Raw genomic sequence first — 18,321 nt, forward strand, 5'->3', positions numbered from 1 at the left:
AGGTTACAGTGGGATATAGATAAGCTGCAGAACTGGGCAGAAAGGTGGCAAATGGAGTTCAATGTAGCTCAGTGTGAGGTGATTCACTTTGGTAAGAGTAACAAAAAGATGGGGTATCTGGGCTAATGGTCAGATACTTGGATGAGCAGAGGGATCTTGGTGTTCATGTACACAGATTTTGAAAGTTGCCACCCAGGTAAATAGTGCGGTGGAGAAGGCATATGGCGTACTGGCTTTTATTGGTAGAGGAATTGAGTTCCGTAGTCCTGAGGTCATGTTGCAGTTGTATAAGACTCTGGTGCGGCCGGATCTGGAGTATTGTGTGCAGTTTTGGTCGCCCTACTATAGGAAGGATGTGGAGGCACTGGAACGGGTGCAGAGGAGGTTTACCAGGATGTTGCCTGGTATGGTAGGAAGATCGTATGAGGAAAGGCTGAGGCACTTGGGGTTGTTTTCATTGGAGAAAAGAAGGTTTCGGGGTGACTTGATAGAGGTGTACAAGATGATTAGGGGTTTAGATAGTGTTGACCGTGAAAACCTTTTGCCACGTATGGAGTCAGCTATTACGAGGGAACATAGCTTTAAATTAAGGGGTGGTAGGCATAGGACAGATGTTAGGGGTAGGTTCTTTACTCAGCGAGTCGTGAGTTCATGGAATGCCCTGCCAGTAGCAGTGGTGGACTCTCCCTCTTTATGGGCATTTAAGTAGGCATTGGATAGGCATATGGAGATAGTGGGCTAGTGTAGGTTAGGTGGGCTTGGATCGGCACAACATCGAGGCCGAAGGGCCTGTACTGCGCTGTATTCTTCTATGTTCTATGTTCTATGTGTGAAAATAGATAAGTCCCCTGGGCCAGATGGGATTTATCCTAGGATCCTCTGGGAAGCCAGGGAGGAGATTGCAGAGCCTTTGGCATTGATCTTCATGTTGTCATTGTCTACCGGAATAGTACCAGAAGACTGGAGAATAACAAATGTTATTTCCTCTGTTCAAGAAGGGGAGTAGAGGCAACCCTGGTAATTATAGCCTTACTCAGTTGTGGGTAAAGTGTTGGAAAAGGTTATAAGAGATAGGATTTAGAATCATCTAGAAGGAAATAAGTTGATTAGGGATAGTCAACACGGTTTTGTGAAGCATAGGTTATGCATCAGAAACCTCATCGAGTTCATTGAGAAGGTCATTTTTACAAATGTCCTGGATGAGTGTGTAAATTTGCACTAAGGTCGATGGAGTTGTGGATAGTAATGAAAGATGTTGTCGGTTATAGAGGCATAGATAAGTTGCAGAGCTGGGCTGAGAGGTGGCAAATGGAGTTTAATGTGGAAAAATGTGAGGTGGTTCACTTTAGAAGGAGCAACCGGAATAAAGAGTACTGGACTCATAGTAAAGTTCTTGGTAGTGTAGATGAGCAGAGAGATCTCAATGTCCATGTACATAGATCCCTGAAAGTTGCCACCCAGGTTGATAGGGTTGCTAAAAAGGCATATAGTGTATTGGCTTTTACTGGTAGGGGGATTGAGTTTCAGATCCATGAGGTCATGCTGCAGCTGTACAAAACGCTGGTGCGGCCACATTTGGAGTATCGTGTACAGTTCTGGTCACTGCATTATAGGGAGGATGTGGAATCTTTGGAAACCGTTAAGAGATTTACTCGGATGTTGCTTGGTATGGAGGGAAGGTCTTATGAGGAAAGGCTGAGGGACTTGAGGCTATTTTTATTAGAAAGAAGAAGGTTGAGAGGTGACTTAATTGAGACATATCAGATAATCAGAGTATTAGATAAGGTGGACAGTGAGAGCCTTTTTCCTCAGATGGTGACGGCTAGCACGAGGTGGCATAGCTTTAAATTGAGAGGTGATAGATATAGGACAGATGTCAGAGGTAGTTTCCTTACTTGGCCATGCAATGCCCCGTCTGCAACAGTAGTATACTCACTAACTTTAAGGGCATTTACATGGTCAGTGGATAAACATATAGATGAAAATGGAATAGTGTAGGTTAGATGGGTTTAAGATTGGTTTCACAGGTTGGTGAAACATCAAGGTGCCGAAGGGCTGGTACTGCACTGCCATGTTGTATGTTCTAATGGAAATTATCAAACAGGGGAGAGCAGATATCTTGGAGGATTATGGAGATGGATAAGATTACAGAAACATGCAGGACAGGAGTTGTGCAGGGATTTGAAAAACCATGGAAGAACTGCCAATCTATTGCTCGTCCAGGACAGGGGACAATAAAATGTTTCTTGAGAATATATCCTCACACTGATGTATATATCTTTTGCATTTTCAGGAACATTGAAGGAGAGACTCAGTTCACCAATCCTGTCGGTTAATCCTTCCTGAGTAGCTTCGAGGGTCTTCCCCGCTGAGATGATTATTTTAATTTTGACTGGCGTTTCAGGGACCGGGGAGCCATCCGGATAGGTCACCAATGCCTGTGGAACAACATTGGGTTTGTTATCCATCAATGTGCAACAGTATTCTTCCTTCCAATTAAAATCATTTCTTCTTCTGTCAAGTCAAATCTATACTGTGTTAAACTGGTGACCCTTTGCTGCTGCATATTTAAACTATGTCTACCTTCTCAGGTGAATATGTAAGACTTCATGGTACTCCTTTGAATAAGATGTCCAAATACGGGCAGGTTAGGGTGGAGTGGTCATGTTAAATTGCCCATAATGTCCAGGGACGTGCAGGTTAGGGTGGATTGGCCATGCTAAATTGCCCATAATGTCCAGGAATGTGCAGGTTAGGGTGGAGTGGTCATGTTAAATTGCCCATAATGTCCAGGGACGTGCAGATTAGGATGGATTGGTCATGCTAAATTGCCTATAATGTCCAGGGACGTGCAGGTTAGGGTGGATTGGTCATGCTAAGTTGCCCATCGTGTCCAGGGACGTGCAAGTTAGGGTGGATTAGCAAAGCTAAATTGCCCATAGAGTTCAGGGGTGTGCAGATTAGGGCAGATTGGCCTTGCTAAATTGCCCATAGTGTCCAGGGATGTGTAGGTTAGGTGGATGAGCCATGCAAAATGCAGAGCTACAGGGATAGAGTGGGTCTGGGTGGGAGGAGGGTTGGCATGGATGTCTTTGGCTGAATGGCTTGCTTCCACACTGTAGGGATTCTAAAATTTGATGATTCTAATAGCAGGTTAGCTGTTCCAGTGCTGTTGTCAATATCTCTCAACATCCCTCAGGTACCAGTCTTGAATAAGAATACCTGCTTTTTGTCACGTTGCCGACTGCAGGATCTGGCAGTGTGTACACAGGGATCCTGTTCCCTACCTTCCGACAGTAACCACCCTTCAGCAGTACTTAATAAATTCGGGAATGTCAAATAAGTGCCAGTGATGGTGACCATGAAACTAACATCAATTGTTGTAAAAACACATGTAATTCACTTTAGGGAGGGAAATCTGCTGTCGTTACCTGAATCTGGTCTACACATGACTCCAGATTCATGGCAATGGTATTGGCACTACCTTCTGAAATGGTTTACTCAGCAAGTCACTCGGTCCAAGGATGAATAGGGATGGGTAACAAATGTTGGTGTTACAGCAATACCCAAGTCCCATGAAAGATTAAAGGGAGAAAGTACATCTTTGACTATAAAGCACCTTGAGATATCCTTGGGTCATGAAAAGCAAAACATCACACTTTTTTTATTCTTGTAATAGTGCTGGTTATAGCCTTTCACATATACCAGAATAAACCCTACAGTATGGAAGCATGCCTTGTTTTTTAGATTAGATTCCCTACAGTATGGAAACAGACCCTTCGGCCCAACAATTCCACACTGACCCTCCGAAGAGTAACCCACCCAGACCCATTCCCCTACCCTATATTTATCCTTGACTATTGCACCTAACACTATGGACAATTTAGCATGGCCAATTCACCTCACCTGCACACCTTTGGATTGTGGGAGGAAACTGGAGCACCTGGAGGAAACCCACACAGACATGGGGACTCCGCACAGTCACCTGAGGCAGGAATCGAACTCGGGTCCCTGGCGCTGTGAGGCTGCAGTGCTAACCACTGAGCTGCATCAAGTACACATCGACCCTGCATTTCCCATGGCAAACCAACTTGGCCTGCACAACCTTGGATACTATAGACAATGTAGAACGGCCAATCCACCAAACCTGCACATCTTTGGATTGTGGGAGGAAACTGGAGCACCTGGAGGAAACCCACACAGACGCGGGGAGAATGTACAAACTCCACACAGACTCCGAGGGTGGAATCAAATCCCTGGTGCTGTGAAGTAATCGAGCTAACCATGCCTCCCTTATTGTTCATCTTCCCAATGTGCTGCCTTAACAATGTATCGCAGTTGGCAAAGAGGTCAGCTTTTTGGATTTCCCTAACTGTTACAAAGCTTGGGTTGGGGAAGCTCCCAGCGAGCCAGTCAAGCGATTGCCAGACTGATTTTCCTTTTTGCTCAGAAATGTTTCAACAATCTGATCTTCACTTTCCCATGAAAGGAGTGACGTTCAATGGTGACTGCATTCAACAACCATCAGCGGGAAATTGGGAGGGTATAGCCAGGACTGGGAGTCTTCCAGCATATGTGACACTTTAGAAAGCATCCTGGATGCTCCTGATAATCTAGTTGCTAATCAGCTCGGAGGGGAATGATAAAGGGAGATCTTTCTGACTGAGGCAGCCCAGAAGTGTATGAAACACTCAGGACATTGCTTGGCCCTGGCTAAACCAAAAGGCATGCGATTGCCATGAATTACAAAGCTAAGCCACTGGAGGTTACAGATAGATTTTGGTTTGGAACAAGGGATCAGTTGCCTGGTGAGGACATCTATTGTGGCTTTGAAACCTTTCTTTGAACTTTGCGATTACGGAGAGTTTTGAGACAGACAGATTTGTGTGATGTTGATAAAATGAGGGCACTTGCGGTACGTTAATGGTATTGCTAATAGGTAACATTTGACACAGGACTGAGGAATGTAAGAGCACTCTCTGGTGACTATTTTTTATGCTCATGTGTATTTACCAGAAAAGTACTTTGTGCGATTTCGGGCCCCATATCTCAGGAAGGATGGAATGACCCTGGAGTGTGTTCCGAGCAGGTTCTCGAGAATGGTCCCAGGAATGAAAAGCTTAACATATGAGGAATGTTTGAGAATTCTAGGTCTGTACTCAATGGAGCTTAGAAGAATGAAGGGGGATCTAATTGAAACTTACGGAACACTGAATGGATGTTGGGAAGATGTTTGCATTGGTAAGAGAGACTAGCACCTGAGGGTGCGGCCTTGGAGTAAAGGGAAGGAGATAAGGAGAAACTTCTTCAGCCAGAGAGTGGTGAATTGATGGAATTTATTGCTGCAGAAGGCTGTGGATGCCAGGTCACTGAGTAAATTAAAAAGGGAGATAGATAGGTTCTTGATTGTCAAGGGAGTCAAGGGTTAAGGGGAGAAAGCGGGAGAATGGGGTTGAAAAACTTATCAGCCATGATTGAATGGCTGCGAAGATTCAATGGGTTGAATGGTCTAATTTCTGCTCCTATGGCTTATGGTCTTATGGTCTTAAAAAACTGGTCCAGGGGCTTGTCTTTGGAAATTCTGCCCTGTGTCTTGTGTTAAATTCAGGTGATTGATATTTTAACTCATAGTTCCTCCTGCCATCCCACAGACTAATTTCCAAACTAGGTGCACTTAAAGGACATTAAAAAGAAACAAAGTGAAACCTTGCTCCTAAGTGTGGGTGTTGCTGATTTGGTTGGCTGGCACAACAGCTGCCTTACAGCGCAAGGGACCCTTGGCTGACTGCGTGGAGTTTTCATGTTCTCTCTGTGTCTGTGTGGGTTTCCTTCAGGTGTTCTGGTATCCTCCCACAGTCCAAACATGTGCAGGTTAGTGGATTGGCCATGCTATGTTGCTCATAGTGTCCAGGGATGTGCGGGTTACCCATAGGAAATGCAGGATTACGGGTTTGGGTCTTCAGAGCACTCAATGGGCTGAATGGCCTGGTTCCACACTGTAAGGCTTCTATGATTTAATTGCCAGAAATAGATCTGGCACTTCTTTCACCAGCACAACTCTGTTTATCTCTTCCTCACTCTTTCTAGCCAACTATATCAGTCTCTCCTTCATGCAGAGATGTGCCAGTAATAGATGCGACTATTACTGAGAACGTAAATATGGTAGCATTATTTGTTGCACCATGCATCTGACATTAAGGAAGCCGCAGAACTAAATTTCAAAGTGGCGATGTCACCTTTCTGATGTCATGACCAATGTCGAATTAAGTAGCCCCTGCCTCCCTCCTCCCTTGGTGGTTTCCTTGTGAGTTTGTACTTACCAGAATTCGGAAAGAGGCTCCAGGTATAAAGTAGCGTCTTGTTTTTGTTAAATTGATTTTATATTTTAGAACATCTACTGCGTCACTCTTCTTTTCTTCCATGTCATCTACATGTCAGGGCAGAAAAAGGTTTACATTGGTTGATTAACTAAAACAGAGAATGAGTTACCACTGGCATTTTCCCAGAATTCCCTCACACAGTGTGCGGTCACAAAGTATGTGTGCAACCCGCCTTGAAAAGACAAGACAAAGATGAAAAACCTATTCAAACATTAACATCGAGCTGGGATGCGGAATACTCAAAAACCCAAGGCAGCAGTTAGCCAGTGATAAAAGCCAATCAAATGCTGGGATTTGCTTCTAGAGAGATTGAGATTGTAGGAGAGGTCAGGTTAAACCTGCAACCAAACCAGGCAGGACCGGTCTCCGTATTATTGATAGGTCATTCAAACACTGCAGAGAGTGTAGAGGAGATTTGAAAAGACAAAACCACAAACATGTTGCTAAATACACCAGACAGCGATTGACAAGACAGTGTCTCTTGGGGAAAGTAAAGTTGAGGGACCTACAAATTTTGAACTGAATAGAACGTTTCGGCTTGTGAGAAAGAGCATTGTTAGAATCACAGAATCCCTAAAGTGTGGAAGCAAGTCTTTTGGCCCCATTGAGTCCAAACCAACCCTCTAAAGAGCATCCTATCCAGTCCCACCCCCCATACCCGCTCCCTCTAATCCTGCATTTTCCATGGCTAGTCCACCTAGTCTGCACTACATCCCACGGGTTTCCCTTGGGTGCTCTGCTTTCCTCCCACAATCCAAAAATGTGTACAGGTTAGGTGGAATAGCCATGGGAAATACGGAGAATGGGTGGGTCTGAGTGGGACGCTCTTCGGAGGGTTGGTGTGGACACAATGGGCAGAATGGCCTGCTTCCTCGCTTAGGAATTCCATGAATCCTGCATCTACTCCTTTGATCCCTGTAAGAGTGTTTTGTGTGTTTGATTAAGTTCACTTGTCAGTCTTCTAAGCTCCTGGGAACACTTAATCTTCCCTCACACAGTGTTAAAATATTAATCCATTTAATTCAGAAACTGTGGGGTGAATGACTTTAATATGACATTTTGATTGAGGTATCGAAGTTAAAAGACATCATTCAGGTCATCGTCATGAAGCAAGTGAGCATAGTGTCGAGTAAAAATGGGGTGGGTGATGTCGTAACCGGGGACAGAGCCTCATGAATTCAACACAAAGAGCTCCAGAACGATGTGATGGGATTGGACTTGTCTTTGTGACTCAGCTAGGCATGCTACAAATATAAAAAATTAATAACAGTCGACTGACTGAGCTACAGAGAAAAGGACAAAAGTCTTCAGATAGAAGAATGCGATGCACACAGACCAGAGCAGTCAGTGTCTTTGACTGCACATAGAGTTAAGGTTGGGAAAGACTTCGCCTCAAAGGAAAATTGGAGATAAAGATACATAAAGATACATCAAGCTGCTAAGAACTTACTCTGGACTGTAAGCGATTTATTCTTGAAATATTGGTTTAATTGTATGTCAAGGTAGATTTGTAGTTTGTTTTAAAATGCAAGGTAGAACTGTAAAGTTCCAACTATCCTTAGGTGACCATATGGCCAACATGCCTTGTTAAGTGAGATGATAAATAGTTACTTCCATGTAGGTCAGTTAGAATTGGGAATAGAGTTAGCTTCACTGTCACATGTACTCACATGAGTACGGTGAACAGATTATAGGTCACCACTTATGGTGCCATCTTAGGTAACAATGGGGAAAAATAGTTAGAAGATAAAGAAATAAAAAGGCCAGCATTATCAACCTTTAAAAGTACAAAATCATAGTAATAAACTAGAAAAATAGTTACTGCATGTGAGAGAATGACTATCTTTAGCCTATATTTGATCATGCTATAATTGAGTATGGCTGAAACGAAGACACATTTTGTTTGTCATCAGGACAATTTATAAGAATACCAACAAAGCATTATGTCAGCTTTGACATTATGTACAAAGGATGTGCTGATCGTTTGGCAAGGAATTCTAATTGGTAGAGCAGTTGCCATGGAAAATACAACATCTAAAAATAATGTAAGACTAAAGACTTTGACAAAATGTGCCTTTTTCCAGCAATATTCAACATCTGTACAACCAAACAGCTATTAATGTTGTAATCATTGTAATGCAGGATTCATTGTAATGATAGACTTTCTTCAGCACTTATTAAGAGTCATCAAAGACACAAAAAGCGAACAAGAATATCTTAGAGTCCTTAAGTTAGGTTTCCATGTGTTGGTTAACTTAATTGGGTTTATTTTACTACAATAAACCTGTCAATATTATTTAATCTGAGATGATTTTGCTGGTCAGAAAACATCTAAGCAGTTAACTGCAGCTAAGCACACTAAATTCCTTTCATCACAACATATAGGTTAAACATGGTTCCATTAACCACTCAGCAAGGCAATTGAAACAACCCTTTATATTTCTGATTTTCATTCTTCAGGTATGAAGGGGCTTTATGTCACCATCTGACTAACCACAGTATTGAACCTGTCAGGGATTAGCTTCACCACGTGAATTCACCTCCAGGCCAAGGTAATCTTGCTTAAAGATTTTGGTAAGAATGGGAGGAGGAGCATTTGGAAAAACAAAACAACAAGCAGGGATATCATTTCTCAGTTGTCAGACTTTGGATCGACAGTGAAATCTTTTTGGGCTGGGGGTCTATTTTGTCATAGATCCACATCAAATGTTAAATCAAGATTACAACTTTAACAAAAAAAATCAACTCGTAATAGAGTGTGGTTTCATGCAGCTTACATCCAGTCTAGGTATGCAATGTGGGCAAGTTGTGAATGAAAACTCACCGTGCTCCTTGATTTGAAAGAATTTGTAACCTTCGTAGGCAAAATATAATGCAGAAGGTCCCTGTATCTCAAAGCCTCCAATCCTAAAATTAAACATATGTGATTTGATTGCCTGTAATTCAAAAATAAATAATTCAAATCCTTTTCACAACCTAATATTCCTGCTTGCAAGTTTGAGATTCTTTGATGAAGAAGGTAGTGTTGGAGTGGTGATGTTACTGGGTTAATAATCTGGAGAACCAGGCTAATGTTCTGGGAGCATCGGTTCAAATCCCACCAAGGCAGATGGTGAAATTTGATTTCAATAAAGTTTTGATATCAAAGCCATACTAACGGTGATTAGCAGTCCCACAGTCAGCTCCTCACCTTATTACAGCCTTAGTTTGAGCATTGACAAAAGAGTTCAGTTTCTGAGGTGAGGTGGGAGTGACAGCTCTTGACACCAAGGCCACGTTTGACTGAGTGTGGCATCAAGGAGCCCTAGAAAAACTGCAATCAATGGGCACTGGGGCAAACTCTCCACTGGATGGAGACATACCTGGCATATAGGAAGATTGTTGGAGGTGAGCCATCTCAGCTCCAGAACATCTCTTCAGGAGTTCCTCACAGTAGTGTCCCAGGCCCAACAATCTTCAGTTGCTTCATCAACGACCTTACGCCATGCCCCCCACCCCCACCATGCTCCCTTTAAGATCAGATGTGGGGATATTTGCTGATGATTACACAACGTTCGGCACCAATTGCAACTCCACAAATACTGAAGCAATCCATGTTCATATGCAACAAGATCTGCACAATATCCAGGCTTGGGCTGACAAGTGCCAAGTAACATTCGTGTGACACAATGCCAGGAAAGCTAACCATTGCTACTTGATATTCAATGGTGTTACCATCACTGAATCCCCCATTATCAATATCCTAGCGGTTACCATTGAGCAGAAACTGAACTGGACTCACCGTAAAAATGCAGTGGCTCCAAGAGCAAGTCAGAGGTTAGGACTACAGTGGCAAGTGTTATGGACCAGGCCAGACCCCCTCAAAGCATTTCAAGAAAGTAATCTGGACCCTAATTTTGCTGGTTGTTTTAAGCAGGTGTGAGGTGGATATTCCAGGAGTAATGCAGCTGGCTCTACCACTTTGTTTTAAACGAAACAACATTTATTTGCAAGATTACCAAATGAAATACAAATAAAAGAGAACAGAATATAGAATAACTTAAGCTAACCGAAAAACCCAAGAGATTACCCCAAGCTTTATCTCAAAAGATTATCCCAACTATGCTTATTAGATTCCCTACAGTGTGGAAACAGCCCAACAAGTCCAATACTGACCCTCCAAAGAGTAACCCACCCAGATCCATTTCCCTCTGGCTAACGTACCTAACCTATGGGCAATTTAGCATGACCAATTCACCTGACCTGCACATCTTTGGACTGTGGGAGGAAACCAGAGCACCCGGAGGAAACCCACGCAGAGGATGTGCAAACTTCACACAGACAGTCGCCCGAGGCTAGAATGGAACCTGTTGCTGTGAGGCAGCAGTGCTAACCACTGAGCTACTGTGCCTCTGTTCCAAATTCCTGCAACAGTCCCCATAAACACCCCTTGGCAAAAAAAAAGGTAAATTTAAACACAGGGTCTTACAGGAGAGATGTCTCTTTGACCAGCAGCCTCAAAACTGACTGCTTGCTTGCTCTGAACAACCAGATTGCTAAAACCCAAGCCAAACCAAACCAGAGAAAAATTGAGCTGGGAGGATTGCCTGCTCCCCTTGCATTGTACAAGTGTTTTTTTTTAAACTTGAAAGCCTTTTGCCTGAGGTAGTATCTGTTAGCTACAATCAAATTGGCCCTAAAAGCCAGACCTCCCAGATTCTCTGCATTAATCACCCCTCTGAAAAAACCCAAGGACAGCATAATCTTGTTAAACCCCTCCTCTGAACTCCCCAAAGCCTGTCCACCATCTCCAAGGCACAAGTCAGGATTGTAATGGAATACTCCCCACTTGCTTGGATGGATACAGCTCCAACAACATTTAAGAAACATGATTCTGTCCAGGACATAGCAGTCCACTTGATTGGCACCACCTCAGCAAACATCCATTCCCACCAAAGCTCAGTTGCAGTACGTTGTACGCAGTACTATAAGACGTACTGCAGAAATCCACCTTAGACAGCACCTTCCAAACACAAGACTACTTCCATCTAGAAGGATAAGGGCAGCAGATACATGGGAACACCATCACCTGCAAGTTCCCTTCCATGCCACTCATCATCCTGACTAGGAAATATGTCGCTGTTCTATTACTGTTGCTGGGTCAAAACCCTGGAATTCCCTCTGTACTGGCATTGTGGGGCAACCCACAGCACATGGTCTGCAGCAGTTCAAGAAGGCAGCTCACCACCGCTTTCTCAAGGGCAAATAGGGATGGGCTATCAATGCTGGCCAGCCAGTGACACCCACATCCCACAATTGAATACAAAATACCTCTGCATCTTTTGCTTAAAGTGAAGCTTGCATCCAGTCATAATCTTCCCCATTCAGTCAAATTAGATAATGTACAGTGTGGAAACAGGCCCTTCAGCCCAACAAGTCCACACCGATCCGCAACCCACCCAGACCCATTCCCATACACCTAACACTACAGGCAATTTAGCATGGCCAATTCACCTAACCTGCACATCTTTGGACTGTGGGAGGAAACCCACACAAACACGGGGAGAATGGGCAAACTCCACACAGACAGTTGCCTGAGGTGGGAATTGAACCTGGGTCTCTGGTGCTGTGAGGCAGCAGTGCTAACCACTCTGCCACCATGCTGCCCATTGTGCGCTCCTCAATCGCCCTTGCTCTAAGGGGAACCGCCCTAGGTTCACCAATCTGACCTTGTCACTAAATTCACTCTGAGGGGTGACCTTATAGAGCTTTATAAAATCATGAAAGCCATGTATAAAGTGAATAGTTAAGGTCTTTTGCTGAGCTGGGGGAGTCCAAAAACAGAAGGCATAGATTTAAGCTGAGAGGGGGAAGATTTCAAAGGAACCTAAGGGGCAACTTTTTCACGCAGAGGGTGGTGTGTGTATGGAATGAGCTGCCAGAGGAAGTGGTGGAGGTTGGTACAATTGCAACATTTAAAAGGCATTTGGCTGGGTACAAGAAGGGATGTGAGATGGATATAAGAAAGGTTGAGAGGGATGTGAGCCAAATGCTGGCAAATGGGACTAGCTCATTTTAGGGATATCTGATTGTCATGAACAGGTTGGACCAAAGAGCCTATTGTTGTGCTGCATAAGTTGATGACTCTATGACTTTGGAACCCATTCAGGTAAATCCATCCCAAACCGCCCTCCCCAACTCCCCTCACAACCATCCCCATCCCCACCATGTGCCCAGCCTCGAGGACCCTGTTAACCCCTCTTAAGGTGTGGTGATCAGAACCAAATGAAATACTCTAGACTGGGTCTAATCAGAGCTTTACAAAGGTGCAGTGTAACTCCCCTGCTCTTGTACTCAACAGCTCTACTTCTGAACCCACAATCCAAACTTTGCCAACCATTCCCTCAATGTGTCCTGCTCCATTCAAAGATCTATATATATATATATATATATATATATACGCAATGTATCTGCACAACCAATGCAACTGTTGTTCACCCCAAATGGTCTCTCTCTATCCTTCCTGCCTCACACGTCTCTGCAGTAAATTTGATTTACCACTTGCCTGTTCATTTTGCAGTCGATTGGACATCATCCTTGTTGCCTGTCACACCTCCAAGTTCGGTATCCTCTGTGCATTTTGAAACTCCAAGCCATTTCTATGGATCAAATAAAGCAGTGGGCCCAGCACTAACGCCTGGCGAACATCACTCTCTATCCTCCTTCAGTCGAAGAAATAACTGACTTGCTTTTTTTTTGACAATTCTTTTATCCAAGTGATAATGGCAATCTATAGGCCTCCATCTTAAAAAAAAAGCTTTTTGTGTATTGTTCTGAACATCTTAATAGCCAGGTTAACACATCTGATTAACAGCAACGTATATGACTCCAGGAAAGCTAAACTCAACATGCTGACTTCTTAATGACATGTGTGCTGGCTTTTGTAGAAATACCCAAACTCACACTCCTTTGCTCCGTAACTCCTATTGTCGAAACATAGGAAATAGGAACAGGTATAGGCCATTCGGCCCTTTGACCCTGCTCCACCATTCAACATGATCATGGTTGATCATCCAACTCAATTGCCTGGTCCCTGCTTCTCCCTCCATCCTTCAATCCCTCTATTTGAGTGCAGGAGTTGGGATGCCATGTCGAGGTTGTCTGGGATGTTGGTAAGACTCCTTCTGGATTCCTATGTCCAGCTCTGGTCTCCTGGTTATAGGAAGGATACTATTAAACTGGAGAGGGTTCAGAAATGATTGACCTGCATGTTACCTGGAATGGAGGATTTGAGTTATAAAGATAGACTGGAACTTTTTTCGTTGGAGCATAGGAGGTTGAGGGGTGACCTTATCGAGGTTTATAAAATTGTGAGGGCATAGATAAGGTGAACAGCAAGGATCTTTTCCCGAGTGTGGGGGGAGTTCAAAACTAGGTAGCATATTTTTAAAGTGAGAGGAGTTTTAAAGAGGACATGAAGGGTGATACTTTTACACAGAGAGTGGTTCATGTGTAGAATGAACTGCCAGAGGAAGTGGTGGATGTAGGTACAGTTATAACATTTAAAAGGCATTTAGAACATAGAACATAGAAACGTACAGCACAGTACAGGCCCTTCGGCCCATGTTGTTGTGTCAAGGATTAATCCTGCACCCCTCAATTCACTGCTATCCATGTACATGTCCAGCAGTCCCTTAAATGTCCCGAATGACTGCTTCCACCACCACAGCTGGCAACGCATTCCATGCATTCACAACTCTCTGCATAAAGAACCTTCCTCTGACGTCTCCTCTATACCTTCTTCCTAATATCTTAAAACAATGACCCCTCATGGCAGTCAATCCCACCCTGGGGAAAAGACTCTGGCAATCAACTCTATCCATGCCTCCCATTACCTTGTATACCTCAATCAGGTCACCTCTCTTCCTCCTTCTCTCCAGACCGAAAAGTCCGAGCTTAGTCAACCTCTCTTTGTAAGACATGCCCTCCAGTCCAGGCAGCATCCTGGTAAGTCTCCTTTGCACCCTCTCCAAAGGACTGCCATAGTGTTAAAGGTTTAGATGGAGAGGAATTTGTTAAGTGCGTACAAGACAATTTTCTGATTCAGTATGTGGATGTACCTACGAGAGAAGGTGCAAAACTTGACCTACTCTTGGGAAATAAGGCAGGGCAGGTGACTGAGGTATCAGTGGGGAAGCACTTTGGGGCCAGCGACCATAATTCTATTCATTTTAAAATAGTGATGGAAAAGGATAGACCAGATCTAAAAGTTCTAAATTGGAGAAAGGCCAATTTTGATGGTATTAGGCAAGACCTTTCAAAAGCTGGTTGGAGGCAGATGTTCACAGGTAAAGGGATAGCTGGAAAATGGGAAGCCTTCAGAAATGAGATAACGAGAATCTAGAAAAGGTATATTCCTGTTAGGGTGAAAGGGAAGGCTGGTAGGTATAGGGAATGTTGGATGACCTAAGAAATTGAGGGTTTGGTTAAGTAAAAGAAGGAAGCATATGTAAGGTATAGACAGGATAGATCGAGTGAATCCTTAGAAGAGTATAAAGAAAGTAGGAGTATACTTAAGAGGGAAATCAGGAGGGCAAAACGGGGACAAGAGATAGCTTTGGCAAATAGAATTAAGGAGAATCCAAAGGGTTTTTAAAAATACATTAAGGACAAAAGGGTAACTAGGGAGAGACTAGGGCTCATCAAAGATCAACTAGGAGAAAGTGAGGACTGCAGATGCTGGAGATCAGAGCTGAAAATGTGTTGCTGGAAAAGCGCAGCAGGTCAGGCAGCATCCAAGGAGCAGGAGAATCGACGTTTCGGACATAAGCCCTTCTTCAGGAAGGGCTTCAGGAAGAGTCATTCCTGAAGAAGGGCTCATGCCCAAGACGTCGATTCTCCTGCTCCTTGGATGCTCCCTGACCTGCTGCGCTTTTCCAGCAACACATTTTCAGCCCCTCAAAGATCAGCAAGGCGGACTTTGTGTGGAGCCACAGAAAATGGGGGAGATACTAAATGAGTATTTTGCATTAGTATTTACTGTGGAAAAGGATATGGAAGATAAGACTGTAGGGAAATAGATGGTGACATCTTGCAAAATGTCGAGATTACAGAGGAGGAAGTGCTGGATGTCTTGAAACGGGTAAAGGTGGATAAATCCCTAGGACCTGATCAGGTGTACCCGAGAACTCTGTGGGAAGCTAGAGAAGTGATTGCTGGACCTCTTGTTGTGATATTTGTATCATTGATAGTCACAGGTGAGGTGCTGGAAGACTGGAGGATGGCATACGTGGTGCCACTGTTTAAGAAGGGCGGTAAAGAAAAGCCAGGGAACTATAGACCAGTGAGCCTGATGTTGGTGGTGGACAAGTTGTTGGAGGGAATCCTGAGGGACAGGCTGTACATGTATTTGGAAAGGCAAGGACTGATTCGGGATATTCAACATGGCTTTGTGCGTGGGAAATCATGTCTCACAAAATTGATTGAGTTTTTTGAAGAAGTAACAAAGAGGATTGATGAGAGCAGAGTGGTAGATGTGATCTATATGGACTTCAGTAAGGCGTTTGACAAGGTGCCCCATGAGAGACTGATTAGCAAGGTTAGATCTCATGGAATAAAGGGAAAACTAGTCATTTGGATACAGAACTGGCTCGAAGGTAGAAGACAGAGGGTGTTGGTGGAAAATTGTTTTTCAGACTGAAGGCCTGTGACCAGTGGAGTGCCACAAGGGTCGGTGCTGGGTCCTCTACTTTTGTCATTTACGTAAATGAGTTGGATGTGAGCATAAGAGGTACAGTTAGTACATTTGCAGAAGACACCAAAATTGGAGGTGTAGTGGACAGCGAAGAGGGTTACCTCAGATTACAACAGGATCTTGACCAGATGGTCCAATGGGCTGAAAAGTGGCAGATGGAGTTTAATTCAGATAAATGCGAGGTGCTGCAAATCTTAGCAGGACATATACACTTAATGATAAGGTCCTTGGGAGTGTCGCTGAACAAAGAGACCTTGGAGTGCAGGTTCATAGCTCCTTGAAAGTGGAGTCGCAGGTAGATAGGATAGTGAAGGGGGCGTTTGGTATGCTTTCCTTTATTGGTCAGAGTATTGAGTACAGGAGTTGGGAGGTCATGTTGCGGCTGTACAAGACATTGGTTAGGCCACTGTTGGAATATTGCATGCAATTCTGGTCTCCTTCCTATTGGAAAGATGTTGTGAAACTTGAAAGGATTCAGAAGAGAGAGGCTGAACAGGCTGGGGCTGTTTTCTCTGGAGCGTCGGAGGCTGAGGGGTGACCTTATAAAGGTTTACAAAATTATGAGGTGCATGGATAGGGTAAATAGGCAAAATCTTTTCCCTGGGGCCGGGGAGTCCAGAACTGTGGGCGGCACGGTGGCACAGTGGTTACCACTGCTGCCTCGCAGCGCTAGAGACCCGGGTTCATTTCCCGCCTCAGGCGACTGACTGTGTGGAGTTTGCACATTCTCCCCGTGTCTGCGTGGGTTTCCTCCGGGTGCTCCGGTTTCCTCCCACACTCCAAAGATGTGCAAGTCAGGTGAATTGGCCATGCTAAATTGCCCGTAGTGTTAGGTAAAGGGGTAAATGTAGGGGTATGGGTGGGTTACGCTTCGGCGGGTCGGTGTGGACTTGTTGGGCCGAAGGGCCTGTTTCCACACTGTAAGTAATCTAATCTAATCTAAACTAGAGGGCATAGGTTTAGTGTGAGAGGGGAAAGATATAAATGAGACCTAAGAGGCAACTTTTTCCATGCAGAGGGTTGGTACATGTATGGAATGAGCTGCCAGAGGATGTGGTGGAGGCTGGTACGATTGCAACATTTAAGAGGCATTTGGATGGGTATATGAATAGGAAGGGTTTGGTGGGATATGTGCCGGGTGCTGGCAGGTGGGACTAGATTGGGTTGGGATATCTGGTTGGCATGGACGGGTTGGACTGAAGGGTCTGTTCCCATACTGTACATCTCTATGACTCTATGACTCTATATTTCCTATAATAGTGACCAGAACTAGACACAATATTCCAAATGTGTTCTCACCAGGGGTTTGTAGACTGCAGCAAAACCTCGCGGCTCTTAAACTTGATCACCCTGTTAATGAAAGCCAAAACACCATATGCTTTCTTAATAACCCTATCCACTTGGGTGGTAACTTTGAGGGATCTTGAACACCCAGATCCCTCTGTGCCTCTGCACTGCCAAGAATCCTGTTTTTAATCCTATATTCAGCATTCGTGTTCGACCTTCCAAATGCATCACTTTGCATTTGTCCAGGTTGAACTCCATCTGCCATTTCTCAGCCCCGCTCTGCATCCTAACTATGTCGTGCTGCAGCCTGCAATAGCCCTCGATACTATCAACGGCACCTCCAACCTTTGTGTCATTGGCGAACATACTAACCTACTGCCCAAACCTCCTCATTTATAAAAACTACAAAGAGCAGAGGCCCAAGTTCAGAGTCCTGCAGGACACCACTCACCACTGACCTCCAGGCAGAATACTTTCCATCTACAACCATTGTCTGCCTTCTGTCAGCCAGCCTATTCTGAATCCCGATCTCCCTGTATCACATAACTCCCTGTCTTTATGAATGAACATACCATGGGAAACCTTATCAAATGCCTTGCTGAAGTCCATGTACACCACATCCACTGCTCGACCTTCGTCGATCTGCCTCATCACCTCCTCAAAGAACTCAATAAGATTTGTGAGGCATGACCTGCCCCTCACAAAGCCATAGGTAAAAACAATGACTGCAGATGCTGGAAACCAGATTCTGGATCAGTGGTGCTAGAAGAGCACAGCAGTTCAGGCAGCATCCGATGAGAAATAAAATCGACGTTTTGGGCAAAAGGCCTTCATCAGGAATAAAGGCAGAGAGCCTGAAGCATGGAGAGATAAGCTAGAGGAGGGTGGGGGTGGGGAGAAAGTAGCATAGAGTACAACAGG

General features: G+C 44.3%; 1 protein-coding gene across 1 annotated transcript in view; it reads right to left on the reverse strand.

Moving 5' to 3' along the window:
- The window catches only part of LOC122555475 (complement C4-like), a 52,086-nt gene that overhangs the window by 15,742 nt on the left and 18,023 nt on the right, over window positions 1–18,321 (reverse strand). Inside the window, exons 6-8 of the mRNA XM_043701502.1 lie at window positions 9,205–9,287; window positions 6,321–6,427; window positions 2,265–2,438 (exon numbers count right to left, since the gene is read on the reverse strand). Coding sequence (XP_043557437.1) covers window positions 2,265–2,438; window positions 6,321–6,427; window positions 9,205–9,287 — 364 coding nt within the window. The remainder of the gene's footprint in view (window positions 1–2,264; window positions 2,439–6,320; window positions 6,428–9,204; window positions 9,288–18,321) is intronic.

The sequence above is a fragment of the Chiloscyllium plagiosum genome, chromosome 12 (genome assembly GCF_004010195.1).
Source record: "Chiloscyllium plagiosum isolate BGI_BamShark_2017 chromosome 12, ASM401019v2, whole genome shotgun sequence".
Lineage (NCBI taxonomy): Eukaryota > Metazoa > Chordata > Chondrichthyes > Orectolobiformes > Hemiscylliidae > Chiloscyllium > Chiloscyllium plagiosum.